At 31.3% G+C, this 17,442-nt stretch overlaps 1 protein-coding gene across 1 annotated transcript in view; it reads right to left on the bottom strand.

Moving 5' to 3' along the window:
• Positions 1-2,186: 2,186 nt before the first annotated feature.
• The window catches only part of GNAI1 (G protein subunit alpha i1), a 101,070-nt gene continuing 85,814 nt past the window's right edge, over positions 2,187-17,442 (bottom strand). Inside the window, exons 6-8 of the mRNA XM_074268484.1 lie at positions 7,533-7,662; positions 6,475-6,628; positions 2,187-4,292 (exon numbers count right to left, since the gene is read on the bottom strand). Of these exons, the coding sequence (XP_074124585.1) occupies positions 4,102-4,292; positions 6,475-6,628; positions 7,533-7,662 (475 nt within the window). The 3' untranslated portion in view covers positions 2,187-4,101. The remainder of the gene's footprint in view (positions 4,293-6,474; positions 6,629-7,532; positions 7,663-17,442) is intronic.

The raw sequence follows: 17,442 nt of genomic DNA, 5'->3' as shown, positions 1-17,442 counted from the left end.
ATATATATATATATATATATATATATATATATATATATATATATAGAGAGAGAGAGAGAGAGAGAGAGAGAGAGAGAGAGAGAGAGATGTGTATATATCTTTCTATATGTATGTGTGTGTATTTCAATCTCATGTCCACTGAGGCTTCATATTTTGAAGGACTTTTAAAAACTAATAAGAAGAATTCTTATTTTATTCAAGAGGTCACAGTAGTGTGAGGAGACACTTGAGGTAACAATTGGAATTTGGAAGTACAAACAAGAAGTAATAAAGGCATAAATTAAGATCACAACTGTTGAGAGGCAGATAGAGACATCTATATCTAAATAGCTCCATTGAATTTCATTATTATTTCTAAGCTGATTAGATGATACAGGCATGAACTAAGATTGTAGGTGTTGAGAGGATATGTATATGTATATTACACAATGATACATATATTTGTGTTTGTGTGTGTGTATGGGGAAAGGGAGAGAACTTAGAAATGATCTGGATAACATACTAGGCAAAATGAATTAAAGAGTTGTTATAAAAGTATCAAAAAATCCTCCAAACAAAAACAAACTCAAAACAATAAAATCATAAAGGTTGAAAGAGAAAATGATTGTCTAATGATTAGTCAACAGTCATAGTTGTAGTAGATAGTTCAATAAACATGAAAATGGGGGAAAGGAGGAAAGCATCAGATCTAGTAAGCAATTATGGATGGCTGCTTCCAGGGGGTTGGCTGAGAAAAGTTAAGATACAGAGGGAAAAAATGGATGGTAAATCTAGTAAAGTTTTTGTTATTGTTGTTTTGTTGTTTTTGTTTGCTCTTTATTTTCAGGATGGGGAGAAAAACATTTCTGAAATTAATAAGAACCATCAGACGAAAAAGGTTGAATATTTGATAGACGAAAGGGAAGAAATTGTCAAGATTGCTATTTGCTGGAAAAGATTGGAAGGGAGGAAAAAATGGAATGAGTGTACATGAGTAGAGATTGGCTTTGACAAAATCTTTGTCAGGGAAAGGGGGAAGCTGTAGAGCATTGAAGAGGTGGTGAAAGAAGCTTAAGATAAAGAGAATTGGAAGAAAAAGAGCTCATGCCTAATATTATTAGTAAAATATAAGGTCTTCAGCCAAGAAAATGGGCAAAACTTATCGCTCTGTCCCCCAAGAATTATTTTTAAGAGTCTTTTTATATATAGTGCTGCTTTATTTTTAAAATGCTATGTGTTGGAAAGATTTAAAGATTACACAACAATAGGTATTTCTTTATGTTCTGGGATTCATTTTTATGCATTTTATACCCATTCAAGAACTATAAGTATTACTATACTGATTTATATTCCTAATCCAATCTCTTATTTCAGAAAATTAAATCCTGTTCACAATGTAAGTTTTTTTGTCTTATGTGGAAAGAAAAGAAAAATAGGTCACATGCCAATACATAAGGGTAGCAAAGAAAGTAAACTCAAGTCAAAACTGCGACAACTCTAATAAATAAAGAATATTTGTAAATTATTTTATAAAGGAGGAGTTGAGGCATGTATATCAAGAAAATATAAATTTGTCATGCCTGATAATAATACTGATACGTGGAAAAGTACATGGCAAATGAAATCTGGTAATTTAGTGTAGGCTGATTTACCAGTTTCATTCAAAACAGGCTAATGTTTCAAAGGAAAAAAAAATGCTAATAAGATTTTGGGTCTCCTTTATTCCTACTGAAAAAGAACAACTTCTCAACAAGTTTGTCTGCTTCATAAAGTTCTAACTCACCAATGCAAATGCCAGCTAATTTTCACAGCAGGGAAGAGCACATTTGGGAAATGAATAGTTTATTCTTTTATATTAACATTGATATGGAGTTTTAATAGGAGACTGTAGAAGTCATGATTTATTCCTTGTTGAGAGAAGGGGACTGGGTGGGTTCAATTCACTTCACTATAGGAAATTAAGATTTATATAAGACATATGAAATGTTTCTTGGAGAAATGGAAGCTATAGAAATATCTGGTGCTCTATACAATGAAAACAAAAACAAAATTCAGAAAGCAAACTGCAGGTTTAAGCAATGAATAAATTCTTTAAAAGGCTGGGTAAGTTTATAAAAGAAAAAAAAAGATTTGTAAAAATAATTTTGAAAAATCTATTAAGACTGCAACATATTCTGAATTCAAAGTAAGACATGGAACCAACAAAATGGATTGTAAAATTTTAAAAATCTTAAATTTATTAGGCTTTATTAGAATTACACAGAATTACAGAGAATAAAGTTCAGGTCCTCACCAGTAATGGCTCACCAGTACGTCTTTCTTGTTTTGTGTTTTTCCTTCAAACACAATTCCTGTGATGAAAATTTCTTCATAGTATAATCTCATTTTATTTTCATCTTAATACTATGAACATATATAGCCATTCTACCATCAATAAATTCAATGAAAAACATTTTTCAGAAAAGGCACATAAAGAATTTAGACCAACAAAGTTAAAAAATTTTGGTAATTTCCAATTATTTCCAATTATTTTTAAAAAGCTCTTATACTTGAGACTGACATAAATGCAAAGTCACATGAAAGCACTTTAAAGAACACACACATACAAACTGATGAACAATAACTGTTAGATTAAAATGAAATGAGCTAAACACCATTAACTTGCTTACAGGCAAAAAACTAAAGTAGCAATTTATCTGGGATGAGCAGATGGCCCTTTGTAATTTTGCTAGGAATGGCTTAAACAGATACATGGGGAGACAAGCTTAAGTAATCGGAAAGTGATGAATTTTTATCAAAGTGCAACATCTCAATGTTATGTAACACTTATGAGTATTAATTATTATTTACTTCAAATAAGCATTAGTATTCTTTGAAAATATAATTCTTCATATTTAAAAGAAATGAAACATTTTAAAATGAAATAAAACAGACTTAAGACACTTGAAGGAAATATGGATACCCTAAAAGAAGAAAAAAGGGCAACTTCAGCATAGCAAGATAATAAAATCTGAATCTACTTATATAGCTAAATTTAAAGCTTTTGCTGAATCAGTAGTAGACTATTCAAACTATCATGTATGCTAGATACAAGGAGTTTCCCAAAGGAAATACACAAATGAATGTCTCTAAATTTATTACACTCACATTTTAGCCCACAAAAAATGCTCTCAACATCTACTTCAATTTATGTATAAATAAAAGCTTATTCATTTAAAATGTATAAAAATTAATCTTGGCACCACCAGTAAGGCAATGCATATATGCCAATCAGCAAATTTAAGAGTGAAAACAAGTTGAATGAATAAAAATCAGGTATAATACTAAGTATAAGGCTTTCTACAACATATCAAAAAATAGGAAATAACATTTTAGTTTTGCAACTGAAATCTAAAAGAGAAGGCAGCATGCACCTTTAAAAAGAAAGAAAAAAGCTAAAATGTACAAGATTTATTTAAATAATCAATCCAAAGGCAAGTATATTCATCCTCTTTTAAGAGCATTTCAATAAAACAACAAATTTAGAGGACAAACCAAGTTATTAAAATATTTTGTTCAGTATTTGTACAAATAACATTCCTACAATTACAAGTATACATACAATCAAGGTAGTTTTTCAATGTTTCTTAATATTACTGTACTTAAAAATTTACAAGACATGAACATAAATAAAGCTGTTTAAAACTGGCAAATACAGTACTGGTCTATCATTCAGCACAAGTTACTTTATATTTGTCACCTTGAAAACCATCAGATTAGATTTTTGTGAAGCCATTCTTCAAATCTAAAGATCAACAGTTAAACTTATAAATATAGGTATGCACAGAATAATTTCCATATTTGCAAATATGCAAATATCATACACTGGAGCCTCGCTATAACTTTGTCCTAGGTTCCATGCTTAAGGACTCTGTTATAGGCTTAACAGTGTTACAATAAGGTCCTTCTAATATTTCCAGTGAGGGAGAAAGGGGAACAATCTTCAATTTAGGTCCCTGATGGACCTGCCTTGTGAATTTCATGCTACAACTGGTCATACTATAGAGAGGCTCCTGTGTATACAGCTCCAGATTTAATTACATTTGGCTTAAGAAACTTGATTTACCATTAAACTTAAAAATCTTAAAAGAGGCCACAATCCTTTAGATTATTTTTTATGATGACATCTGTTACAGCATCAAACACAAACTGAACATTCTTAGTATCTGTGGCACATGTGAAGTGGGTATATATTTCCTTTGTGTCCTTTCTTTTGTTGAGGTCTTCAAATTGACACTGAATATATGCTGCTGCTTCTTCATATGTGTTGGAACCTTAAAAGGGAAAAATAGTGGAACAAAAATAAAAAATTCCAAATTTAAAAAAAAAGTGTACTGCTTATAAATGCTAACCTATGGCTAATCTTTCATAATTGATCATTATACAATATTGCTGTTGCTGTTACTATGTACAATATTCTATTAGTTCTGATCACTTTGTATCATTCTAAAAAATCTAATTTTTAAAAACCATAATCCTGTCAATTCTTATAACATGATAACATTTTACTACCCAAATTCAACTTGACTTTAAACATATTTCAATGTCTTTTTACAAACAAAGCAAAATTTATTTCACATTAGTATTAAGTGAATTTTATGTAGTGTTATCTATACACACTTGTTCTCTCTGGCTCTCTCCCCCCCATTCTCTTCTTCTCCTTCTCCCTCTCCCTCTTTCCCTCCCCGCATCTCTTTCTATTTTATTCTAAATTGCTCTATGAAGTCAGTAGGTAAATTTACATCCTTTCTTATAGATCAAGAAACTGAGGGCAAGAAGATGAAGTTATTGAGTGTGTTTATGTATGTGGTAGAGGTGGAAAAGTATAAAATGATCAGACCTACACTAAAAGAAAACTGTTTATATATTTGCAACAGCAAAGAACATGGGTTGCAATGATAAGAGCTGAATCAGGGGACCAAATAGAAGGCTATTACAATAATCCGGATGAGAAGTTAAGGGCCTCAATTAAAATAATGACTATGAGTAGAGAGAAGGGAATATAATCTAGACCTGTTCTAAAGGCAGAAATGATAAGGTTTGGCAACAGATTGGATATGTGGAATGAATTAAAGTAAAGGCTATAAGCCTAAATGGCTGAAAATTAAGTGGCAGCTCTCAAAAGAAATTGGGAAATTGGGAAAAGAAAGGATATGGGAGGAAATATGAATTCTAATTTGAACATATTAAGCCTGAGATGCCTATGAAACAACAAAATTGAGATGTCTGAAAGGCAGCTGCTGATATGAGAATGTAGCTCAGACAAGAGATAAGAGAGGATACAGGGAAATGGGAATTATAGGCATGGAGTTTATCATTGAATTCACTGGAGGGGAAATAGAAGAGGAGGCCAAGGCCAAAGTGTGTGTGTGTGTGTGTGTGTGTGTGTGTGTGTGTGTGTAAAGTACAAACTGAAAATAAATTTCTGAAAAAGGCGAATTTTACTATCTATGATACTAATAAGTAACTTATATACTAAAGGCACTAATAAGTCACCAATAAGTAATGTTATTACATTACAATGTATTACATACATGTTATTTTGTGAGTTAAATCCATGAAATATAAAATTTTTCTAGCAATTTAATTTGTCTACCTTTCTAAACCTCTCTTTTGCTGTGCCCCATCATATGTTCTATATTTCAACTACTCACTTTCTGCTGTATATCCCCAGTACCTTTGATTACTACCTACTCAAATTTTACTCACTTTTTAAGATAACTTTTAAAATAGCACTCTGTCCCTGAAACGTTCTTTAATTTCCAGGGGAATACCCATTTAAAAATTACTTTCTTTTTGTGACTTTAACAAAATTATTTGTACTCTTAAAAACTCGCTTTGGATAAGAAGGAACAAGGAAGACCTGAATTAATGTATATACTCCCTTTTGACAATCTAGCTGTATAGTCCAAAGCCAGAAACCTCTCAATCAGTGCTCTAGGGAAACAGTTCAGGGAGATAAATGCTGGTAGAACTTCACTGGTAGAAGAAATTTCCCCACCTAAAATGATCTATAGTAGTGATGAAATCAAAGGTCTAGATCAAAAATCCAAAAAACGGACCAAGTAATGGGTTAAATCATGAGGATGATCAACTTCCTCCATTGCAGATATGCAAGTATTATGCATTTTATAGTCCTAAATAGTTATTTGGGCCCTGACTGAGTCACTAATTACCCAGCTTGGAGCTAAACAAACTAACCTTGTCAGAAAGTGCATTTATACCTAGATTTTCTCAACTCAGAGGCTAACAAGAAAATTTTAATTCACTACGTGACATGGGCTTTCATCCAATACAAAAATTTTCCTTAACAAATACTGGTTTTCTCTGAATGATTAAAAGTAGGAGTTTTTGCAAGAATAGTATCATGTAAAAGTGTGATTTTCCACTGAGGGACTTTTCAGTTATACATAAAGACTAAGGCAATTGACAGGTTTCCCAAAGAAAATAAAATACCTGAATATTCAGGATAGCAGATAGTAAGAGGACTCCTCTTAATTTTTTCTTCAAAGAGATCCTTCTTGTTTAGAAAAAGAATAATAGATGTATCTGTAAACCATTTGTTGTTGCAGATGCTGTCAAACAATTTCATACTTTCATGCATCCGATTCTATTGCAAAAATAATATAAATGTAATTATGTCAAGAGTAACAACAATTTCATAAATTTATTAGTTTCTAACATTTAGGGCTTCATTAAGTGACTAACAGGAATTCTTGTTAAGATATATTACTGCCACTCAAAAGTAGCATCTTCTTATTACCTATTTGAAATGAAAGTACTGAAAATGTGTTAGAATTGAAAATGCTCAACTTACAGGTTTTACTTGAATTATAATATGGTTTATTAGGTTAAATACACATAAATAAAAACAAATTTTCTTGACCTCTATAATGTAGGTAGCTTCACAATGTTCCACATGTTGGTGAAAAATTTAGTGCACACCTATTTTTTTTTACCTACTTCCTAAATTCATCCTTCTTTATCTCCAAAAAAACCTATGTGATGGCTTTTTTTTTTTTGCCCATGTTATTTCAATATGAATAATGAAAATTTTCATATATAACATTATGTTGCTAATATATATTGATTGTTTAAACTACTTTTAAGTAAAAGATAGGAAATATGACCTTTGCTCTATGAAAAAGCGTGCTTACAGATATAAATGCAGAATCGTTTTTGTCTTCTTAAGTTCCCTTGTAATTAAAAGGGGGGAAGATAGAAGGAACAAACTAGAGTTTCTTCCACCTGTGGGAGTTGTGGATATGTCTGACTTGCAGGAGCTCATCATGTTTGATCAGTAAAGATATTTAACTTGTTAAAACTACATCATCTAACTAATATTCCTTCTGTAGTAGATCTTTTAAAAGATATACTAAAGATATAGCAAGATCTATTAATGTTTATCTTTTAATCATCAATCAAAAAGTAAAAATTTTCTTTTAGAACAATATTGGGTAAAATAACAATACTATTAACTTTGATGTTTAGTTCTTAAAAATGATTATACTTGCCATTTCTTCATCTTCAGCCAGAACCAAGTCATAATCACTTAGTGCTACACAAAATATGATAGCAGTTACTCCTTCAAAGCAATGGATCCACTTCTTCCTTTCCGATCTCTGTCCTCCCACATCAAACATTCTTCAAAAGAAATAATAGTTTGTTGACATGGTTTCAAAATATTCAGCAATCTCAGAAATACTGAATTGTTAACAAAATAGCTACAAGGCATCCTGTTATAAATGTAAATTTAAAAAACAGTACAACATTTTGTATTTTTTAAAAGCTTAAATCATATCTTATGCTGAAAGTGTGCAAAGAAAACTATATCACTTTAAAAAAACTGTTTAAAATTAATTCTACTCATAGTTAAGAATTAGTGAACTCCTTCCTATTAATGACACATTACTACAGGAAAATAAAAAAAGATAGATAATATATGTCCAAAAATATATTATAAACTAATTGATTAGACAAAACATCTTTTAAAAAAGTCAAAACATTTAGAAAGGAACACAAAAAATTGTACAGATCAATACAAACTACATATTATTCAAAATACCTTAGTTGATGTGACATTATTTATACAATAGAAAGAAAAAGACTTAATTAATTTTACAATATCTATTAACAGACTTAGGCCTACAAAATTGTTTTCTTGCTATGTCAGAGGATACAGGATGTAGCTTTTTCATGAAGTATGTGATTTTAGGTCAGGACTGAATCTCATTTTTTAGTTTCTATAAACTATAATGAAGTAATAAATTTCATAACTCTTTCTACATGGCAGACTGATTTATTATTTTTGGTAGCCAAGTCATTTGACATATTTGGATTTCGTTTTTACCGTCTATAAATGTGAAGGGGAATACAAACCATTGCTCAATTGATAAATGATCAAAAATGTGAACAGTTTTCTGAGAAATAAATCAGAGTAATCAGTGATTACATAAAAATGTTCTAAATAACTACTGATTAAAGAAAAGTTAAAATAACTCTGGGGATACTTTACAAATATTATTTCATTTTATCCTTACCACAATCCTGAGAGATAGGTGCGAATTTTATACCCGTTTTACAGATTAAGAAACTGAAGCAAAGGTTAAAACTGGGCCCATGATTAAGTATTGGAAGATAAATTTGAAAATGGGTCTTCCTGACTTCAGGTTCAATGCTCTATCATTTCTCCATTTAGATGTCTTTGATTATATCAAACAGGTAAAATTCCAAGATTATAAATATGCATTTATATTTACACACACACACACACACAAAGAGACAGAGAGAGAGAGAGAGAGAGAGAGAGAGAGAGAGAGAGAGAGAGAGAGAGAGAGAGAGAGAGAGAGAGAGAGAGAGAGACATTTAAATATCCATCCACTCAATCTCCTAAGGAAAAAAAAATATAATAAAAACATTTACCAAAAAAAAATTTACTGGCATTCAATGAATTGCAAAAAAGACTTAATTTACCAACTGAATAAAGGCTTAAAGGCTGCCAACAACCTAGTTGTTATGCTTAAATTTTATCTACCAATTAATATATTGTATAGTATTTTCAATGTACTATATAAAATAATTCTATGCTTCATTAAAGTCTCAACTGGTAATTAGAGGTAATGAGAATTTTATGATAGAAGCATCTTACAATTTTCACCATTGATGAAGAGGAAAAAAATCTAGGACAAAGATGACGTAAGTGATGTTCCTTCAGTCCACAGGTCAAGGGACATAATGATTGAGAATAGGATATTAACCTTGGCCAGAAGGTAGTAAACAATTACATAAGTGAGAACAGTTTTAGTGAATTGCATAGAGTAAAAGCCAGCTGGCTGAGGAACAAAGAAAATTCAAAGAAGAAAGATTGATTGTTATTTCGGTGTTGGCTCAGTGTGACTGTATAATAGGTGTAAAATACAACCCTGAAATCTAAAATTATATATGTTTTATATGACATTATGTTTAAGCATGAGTACTTTCATCTGAAAAAGAATCAAAGACATAAAGCTATTTTTTTTTCCTTTTTAAAAAGATGGCACTTAAAGATGGTCATTGCTTTTGAGATTTTTTCTCGGTAGTGGTGATGGTCTGTGTTGAATCATATCTATTTTCTTATATCCTTTATGACTTAAGGAATAAATATATTACCCTTGGATTTAAACTTCTTACACAGAGATCAAATTCATAACTTTGCATAACCATTCCAGTGTGGTTAAAGAGAACCAAGGTAATGTTACTACCTGGCCCTATTAGGTCAGAAAACAACAACTAGAATTATTCATATATGAATTATCTATTGATCCAGGGAAGGAATTAGGTCATCATGATTGTGTGGTCAGCTTTTTTGAAATCTTGATATTTAGAAAATTCATTATTTCCATATTTTAATAAGGGAATATTTTTTTACATTTCCATATTGAGTATTTGTACTATAATAATCAAGTACCTATCTAAGTTCTATGTTCCATTACTAATACCTAGAAAAATTTAAGGAGTCAACTAACATTTAATAAATGATTACTGTGGATAAACATTGGGGATACACAGAAATCCTAAAACAGGGTCACACATTTAAAGGGGACACAACAAACAAACAGTTGCATATAGACAAAATATATACTGCATAAATTGAAGGTAATATCTGTGGAGATTTATTAGCAGTGTAAGGAGGTAGAGGTAAGGATGGAAGACTATGGTGGTATGGAAACAATAAATGATTTGGTGGGGGGAATGGTATATGGTATATGAGGATAGCAAATATGCCACTGTAGCTGGAATGTAGAATAAGCTTTTTGAGAGCAAGATTGTTTTTTGAATTGCTTTTTGTAATAAGTACTTAGCACAGTGTTTGACACAGATAGGTGCATAAAATCTGGCAAGGAGCCAAAAATTTCAAATACAGAGAATGGTATAGAGTTAAAATGATTCACCAAGAGGTTGAGTTAGGAAAGGAACAATAATTTAGCCATTGCAGGGATAATAAACTCCAAAAGGATCAAGGGGTAGAGAACTACTAAAGGCCTAAAGTAAAAATGATGGACAAGATTAGGGATAGTAAGGCACAGAGAAAGATGACCTAGGTGTTCTTTTGCTATCTTCTTATTAATCTTTGATATCAACTTCCCATTGATCATTTTTGTTCTGTCATTTCCAATTTAAAAGTCATTCTCTTTGATAAACAAAACAGAAAAGGCAGGAATTGCATAAATCTAATTTATTATCATTGTGTCTACTGCAAGGAAAGAAAACAGTCCTTCTTTGATTTTCTTTTTCTTCCAATAAAGTTCTTTTTTTCTCTTGTCCTTAGTCTCTCCCAGCCCTAGTCTCAATTCTTTCTGAGTTAGTATCTCTAAGACAATTTTAGGGGTATAAAACTATACTAAGAATTTGGTCTTGCTTCTGAGTTTTGTTCATTCTTAACAATCTTAAGATTTTTTGTTGAGCTGCCTCTGCAACCACATGAAACCTTTCAAATAAATCCCATTTTTCTTCCCTGGAAAAAATGATTCCCTTCAACTTCAGAATTTCACTTTTTGATAGCTCCATTCATTCCTGGCTTGATTGATGCTAAAGCACTTTAATCCATGAGGGTGTGTACAATAAAATATTCTTTTCCAAATCCAGAGTGCCTATTAGCCATGTCCAAATGTCCTCTGCCCAATCACCAACTAACTATAGAATGGCATCACAACTTCCTGCCAAGTTTTTTTTTTTCCCCCTCCTATTCCAACAATCATTCTCTCTCTGTTAGTTTAAATTAAAGAATAAAATAATTGATGTTTGTGTTCTAATCTTCTTCAAGCAGACAGACATTTTGACTTTTTAAGTCAATATGGAATTTACTAAGTACTGAGGAGGACAAGATCAGATTTAGAGACATTAAGAACTTTAACAATTATCATACTAAAGCACAATAAAGCTTGCTGAGATCATCTAAGAATTTTAATATTAAACTTTAAAAAAAATGACAGCCTGACCACCAATTTCTAAGTTATTGTCAAAATAATCTCCTAGTCTAAAAAATCCAGATAACTACAGACTGACAGACTTCAGACAGTTTTTGAGAAAGACAATTTTAAATACAGATTGAATAGTTATATGTATATAGATCTTAAGAGCCGGAAATACTTCAGAAAATATTTCATTCAATTCATCATTTAAAATATGAGGAAACTGAAGTTTGAGAGGGTAAATTGTTTTTAAAAAGTTTCGGAGTCATTATCACAATCAGGACAGGAAGCCATATCTTCCAAGAGTATTCTTTAATATTGTCATCAAATTCCAGCACTTAATAAAGAAAGGCTCTTAAAACATACAAGAAAAAATATTATTTATGAAAGTGTGCTTGTCTGAATTATGGAGAACACAGAGGAAAAAACCGATAATTTGAACAAAGACAAATCAAACCTGATTTCAGAATATTTAACCCAGCCATTTAGGAAGACAAAAAGATCATAATAAATTATTATTGTTATTATTTAATTATGCTCCACAAATTTCATGAGCATTTTACAAGAAAATAAAACTTCTCTAAAGTCTACCATATAACAATGCAGTCCAGGAAACCAAGCAAAAAAAAATTGACAAATCAGGGGTAAATACAGAATAAGATTTTAAATCACTGAATTGTCACATCAATAACAAGTTATATCTTTCCTACTAATATACTTTATTTTAAAAAGATACTTTATCAAAAAAGGAAATGTTTAAATTGTTATAACAAATATAAAAGAAGTTAGTCATGAGTGAAAGTGTAGTTGGGGAGAATGGAAACTTTTAATTGCTACCTAGGAAAAAGAAAAAAGATTAATTATTTTAAAAAATACAAGAAAAAGTGAAATCACAAGGACTCAGTACCATGCTCATATCTCCATTTTCATGCAAAGATAATGGAAGGAGGTAAGGCTCTAAACATTTAAGGAAAATCTGTGTTTTTAATAACTATTCATTTGGTGTAGTGACTTTTTTATGTTAACAAAGATCAGGGCGAGGGTTGTGGGTTAATGTCTAAACAAGGTCCTATTTTATACATACATATATATATATATATATATATATATATATATACACACACACACACACATATATATACATACATATATATATATATATATACGTATATATATATATACACGAGGGTTGTGGGTTAATGTCTAAACAAGGTCCTATTTTATTCATATATATATATATATACACACACACACATGACTAGGGTAGGATATTTTCTTAGTTTTAGCTATAAGTTTGACCTAAATGGAAATAAAATAGATCTAATGTGCATCTATTAAATGTCTATCAGGTGCACTAGTGAGTACAAAGCCACAAATGAGTAAGTCCCTGTTTTAAAGTCTACTATTAAAGATAGGATAGAGGGCTGGGAGTGGGAGAATGAAACATATTATACAAATGAAAACATGTAAAATAGGAAAAAGTAATTTGTAAGAGAGAGGGACAATAATCAGAATACCAAGAAAAAATAGTGCAGTCAAGAATTTCAGAGGAATTGGGGGGGAACCCAAAAGTTAATAACTTGACTAGTCAAAGTAGTGGATCAGTACCCTAAATTTCTTTATTATTATAGATACTTAAAGGTTTAAATTGAGAAGTGGGCAGATCTCAGACTCAAGAGGACCTTAGGATAAGGCTTGCTACCACAGATTGATTATATGATCCTCATTATATCACAATCTCTCAATGCCTTCTGGTTATCAGCATACAAGAAGTTGGTAGAGACATTTCTGCTAGAATGGATTATAAAAGAGTATGAACTCTTTGCCAGCCAAACTATGGGTTAAATAAAATCATCCTACACAAATATTATAAGAAGTTGGTTTAAAAATAATTATTTGAAATGATTTTTTATTTTTAATATTTCCTATATTTCTATGGTCAGTATTTCACACACACACACACACACACACACACACACACACACACACACACATACAATTAGAAGACTTATTTAATTCAGAAATAGTCTTATATGTAGACATATATGTATATATGCTTTATAGGTATATGTGTATATACATGCATGTATGTATGCATACATATACACATGTGTGATCATGTTTGTCCTGGATAACCCTGGGCAAGTCTTAATTCTGTCTCAGTTTCCTCGTCTGTAAAAAGAGCTAGAAAAGGAAATGGAAAACCACTCTAGTATCTTTGCAAAGAAAACCCTACTGGCAATCATGAAGTATGGGACATGCCTGAAATGACTGAAGAGAATTAAAGAGAACTGTCATCAAATTCAATTAACATCAGATACTGATAAGTATTTTGTTCTACTTAAATATACTGAGTCTTTCCATTGAGGACATCCAAAATATACTTTTGTTTTTTTTCTTCTGGGATTTACATGATACTCATGGAAAACTGACACCATTACTTTGTCAAGAATAGTAATTTATTATTACCAGTTCAAAAATAAGATAAAATAATTCAATAATTCCTAAATAACCCAAAATTATCCTTAAGGCATTAAATCACCCTAAACATATAAGATGCTATCTCATCTGAAATATATATTTTGCCTACCAAAAAAACATGAGTAATCATTTAATATAGCAGGTTAGTTTATACTTGCCTGGTAAAGACATGATAGAACTTTAGAAACTCAGCCTAAAGATAAAAATGATGACTCAAACATGGATTTCCAAAACTTAATCAAATCAAAATTTAAAGCAAATGTTACATGGAAGACCTGCTTTATGTTCCAATAGTTGAGTCAATAATTTCTTAAAGTTAATAAGTGACTAATTTTTTCAATACATGTAGTAATCAATATTTTAAATATCTTAAAACAGTAAGAAAAAAAAGTTGGGTATGTTTATCCTTGTTTGGTATTAAGGAAGCAAAGACAAAGAATCACAGAGACTTAGTGGCACATAATGAGTGAAGGTCATAGGTCTTTTGATCATAAACTATAAACTGACAGAAATAAGTGAAAGTGGTATTCTACATAAATCTGCATCAATAGTTAATTCCTTACTTTAATGGACCTGTGATTAGTGTTATTCTCTCTATCTGCAAAGAATACAATCCATTTAGACTCTATTTTTATCTGTTTTTTTAATTTCCAAAATTTGTTATTTATTCTTTAAGTTAGCAAGCTTTTAAAACTGAATTTTAGAAGGCTAGGAAACATTCTGGAGCTTCATAACAATTCTAACACTTTGGAGTTCTGTGCCAAAGAACTCCATAATGGAAATCACTTTGTAGTGATTACTAAAAGAAAAAAAAAAACTGGCAATAATCCATTATCTATCTAGAGACCAGATACCTGCAACCTCAATCCTCTAGAACAAGCTCTTAGTAACAAATAAGTGAAAAAAGGTTTCTGAATCTTGAATAAATTATTTTTTCTAAGGGTGAATTCTTCTAATAGTGTTGATTTCAACTCATCCCTTCATTTAAATTTTATTTAAGACTTGTCTCCTTCTTGTAGCAAATTCTCCTCAGGGAATATGCCTGAAGTGCTAAGTACTTTTTGTAAAACTCTACCCCTAAAACTCAGGGCAACACATAAAACATGGACCAAAACATCACAAATATCTAGTACTAAGACAGATTTAAGATTATTGATGGCTTACTAATGTTTCACTATTTATAACAAGTTTTGTTAAAAAAAGGAAAAGCTGAAATTAGAGTCTAACTTATTAAAATCTGACAGGATGAGAAGTGACATTAGACAAATTGCCAGAAGGAAAAAAAAAAAAGATAACAGAAGAATGAAATAAAAAAGCTGTTATTACAAAATACAAGGAAGACAGGCTGTTAATGCTAACTGAGAAATCCAGTAAATGCTAAATTAAATTTAGTGTAAAAAATATATTTCTTTAGAGTGATATAAAATTTTCTTGATAAAGAGACCCAAAAATAATTTAAGACAAAAAATGTCCCATTTTGGAGAAACTTTAGTTATTAGAAAGCTTAATGATGTTCAATATCTCATTCCCCCCAACTCCCCCCCAAAAAAGATGAACTGTGAATGAATATATAGTATGTATTTTTATGGGTAATCAAATAAACTAAACTATTGGGTAAAATTCCCAGGTGAATGTGCCTGTCACCTACAATGTTCTGTACTGCAACTTATTTTAGAACGTAGGACTTTTCCAAAATTATTTGGTGATTGTTAGGTTTTCTTGTAGCTGAGACCATGAGTAAAATTGTGTTATTATTACTGAAATATTAGTCATGGACTTTTGAGAATAGTTTCACACTCCATATGCAAATATTAATCTCCTCTAAAGGGATGCTTTTATATCATAAAATTCTCCCCCCCCAACATGTCTTCTGCAGAGGTCTTCTCTCTATTCACACAGCTTCTATACTAGACCTTGCTTTGATTACTTTATAACTGCACTATTCCAATAATCTTTCTAATTAAGATTTTTTTTTGTTCCATGTCTTTACTAATTCCAAGCAGCTTGCTAGGAGACTTTCCTAAAAGCAGGTCTGCCTGTTTCACCCATTCTCCAACTCAATATATTTTTAAGTTCCCTATTAAATTGAGGATCAAGTATAAGCTTCTTTATTTAGCATTTAAAGATCTTGCCAAGGGGTAGAGCAAGATGGCAGAGAGTTGATAGGTCTTTGAGCTCTTCCTACCTTACCCTAGATCTACAGCAGATCAAACTAGGTTGTGGAAGTGAAAGAATGTTTTTTGGAGTGATAAAATCCACAAATATTTGGAGTGTAACAAATTTCCAGCAGAAGATATTTTGGAAGAACTTCAGGAAAGATTTGTCTCAATGGGGGTTGCAGCCCTGGGTAGGCACAACACACCAGAGTGCAACAACCCAGAACAGAGTGGCCTGCGTGTGCAGGAGTAATCTAGTGGGAGGCTACTAACCAAAATAAAACAGAATTTGCTACTCTGTCCTGGTTCAGAAGCCAGTGGAGCAGCAGACCAGATGTGAGATCTCCAACACAACTACAGAAGGTAAATAGTGAGCCTCCAACAACAGCAAAATGTGGGACTTGGTCATACCTACACAATATGGGAAGGGAACTAGCAGCACCAGCCCCAGGGAAGAATGAAGTCCCTGTCATCTGTAGAGGAAGGTTGGAAAAATATCTACTTTGCACTACTATAGTAAGAGCAGACGCCAACCTCTAAAAATGAGCAAAAAAAAGCAAAAAGATCATAGATAGCTGACCATAGATAGCTATTATGGAGACAGGGAAGAATAGACACAATAGTCAATAACTATAGTAACTTAGTGTTTGATAAACCCAAAGACCCCAACTTCTGGCATAAGAACTCATTATTTGACAAAAATTGCTGGGAAATTTGGAAATTAGTGTGGCAAAAACTAGGCAATGATACACATCTAACACCCCATACCAAGATAAGGTCAAAATGGGTTCATGGTTTAAACAGAAAGAGGGATACTATAAGTAAATTAGAAGAACAAAGGATAGTTTAACTCTCAGATCTGTGGAGGAAGTAATTTGTGGCCAAAGAAGAATTATAGAACATTGTGAAATGCAAAATGGATAATTTTGATTATATTAAGTTAAAACTTTTTAATTGAAGCTTTTTATTTTCAAATCATATGGAAGTATAATTTTTTTACCTATGATTCTTGCAAAACCTTTTGTTCCAATGTCTTCCTTTTCCACCCACCCCCTCTCCTAGATGATAAGTAATCCGATATATGTTAAACATAGTAACATACATATACATTCAATATAGGCATATTTATTTGTATAATTATCTCACTGCACAAGAAGAATTAGATCCAAAAGGGAAAAAAAATAAGAAACAAAATAAAATTCAAGCCAACAATAAAAGAAGTGAAAATGCTATGTTGTGATCCACACTCAGTTCCATTAATCCCTCCCTCTCATCATCACAAAATAATTGGAACTGGCTTGAGTTGTCTCATTGGTGAGAAGGCCTAAATCCAACAG

This window comes from Sminthopsis crassicaudata, chromosome 5 (genome assembly GCF_048593235.1).
Source record: "Sminthopsis crassicaudata isolate SCR6 chromosome 5, ASM4859323v1, whole genome shotgun sequence".
NCBI classification, from domain to species: domain Eukaryota; kingdom Metazoa; phylum Chordata; class Mammalia; order Dasyuromorphia; family Dasyuridae; genus Sminthopsis; species Sminthopsis crassicaudata.
Note: the sequence above shows the minus strand (reverse complement) of the source record. Positions and strands in the feature narration are given on the sequence as shown.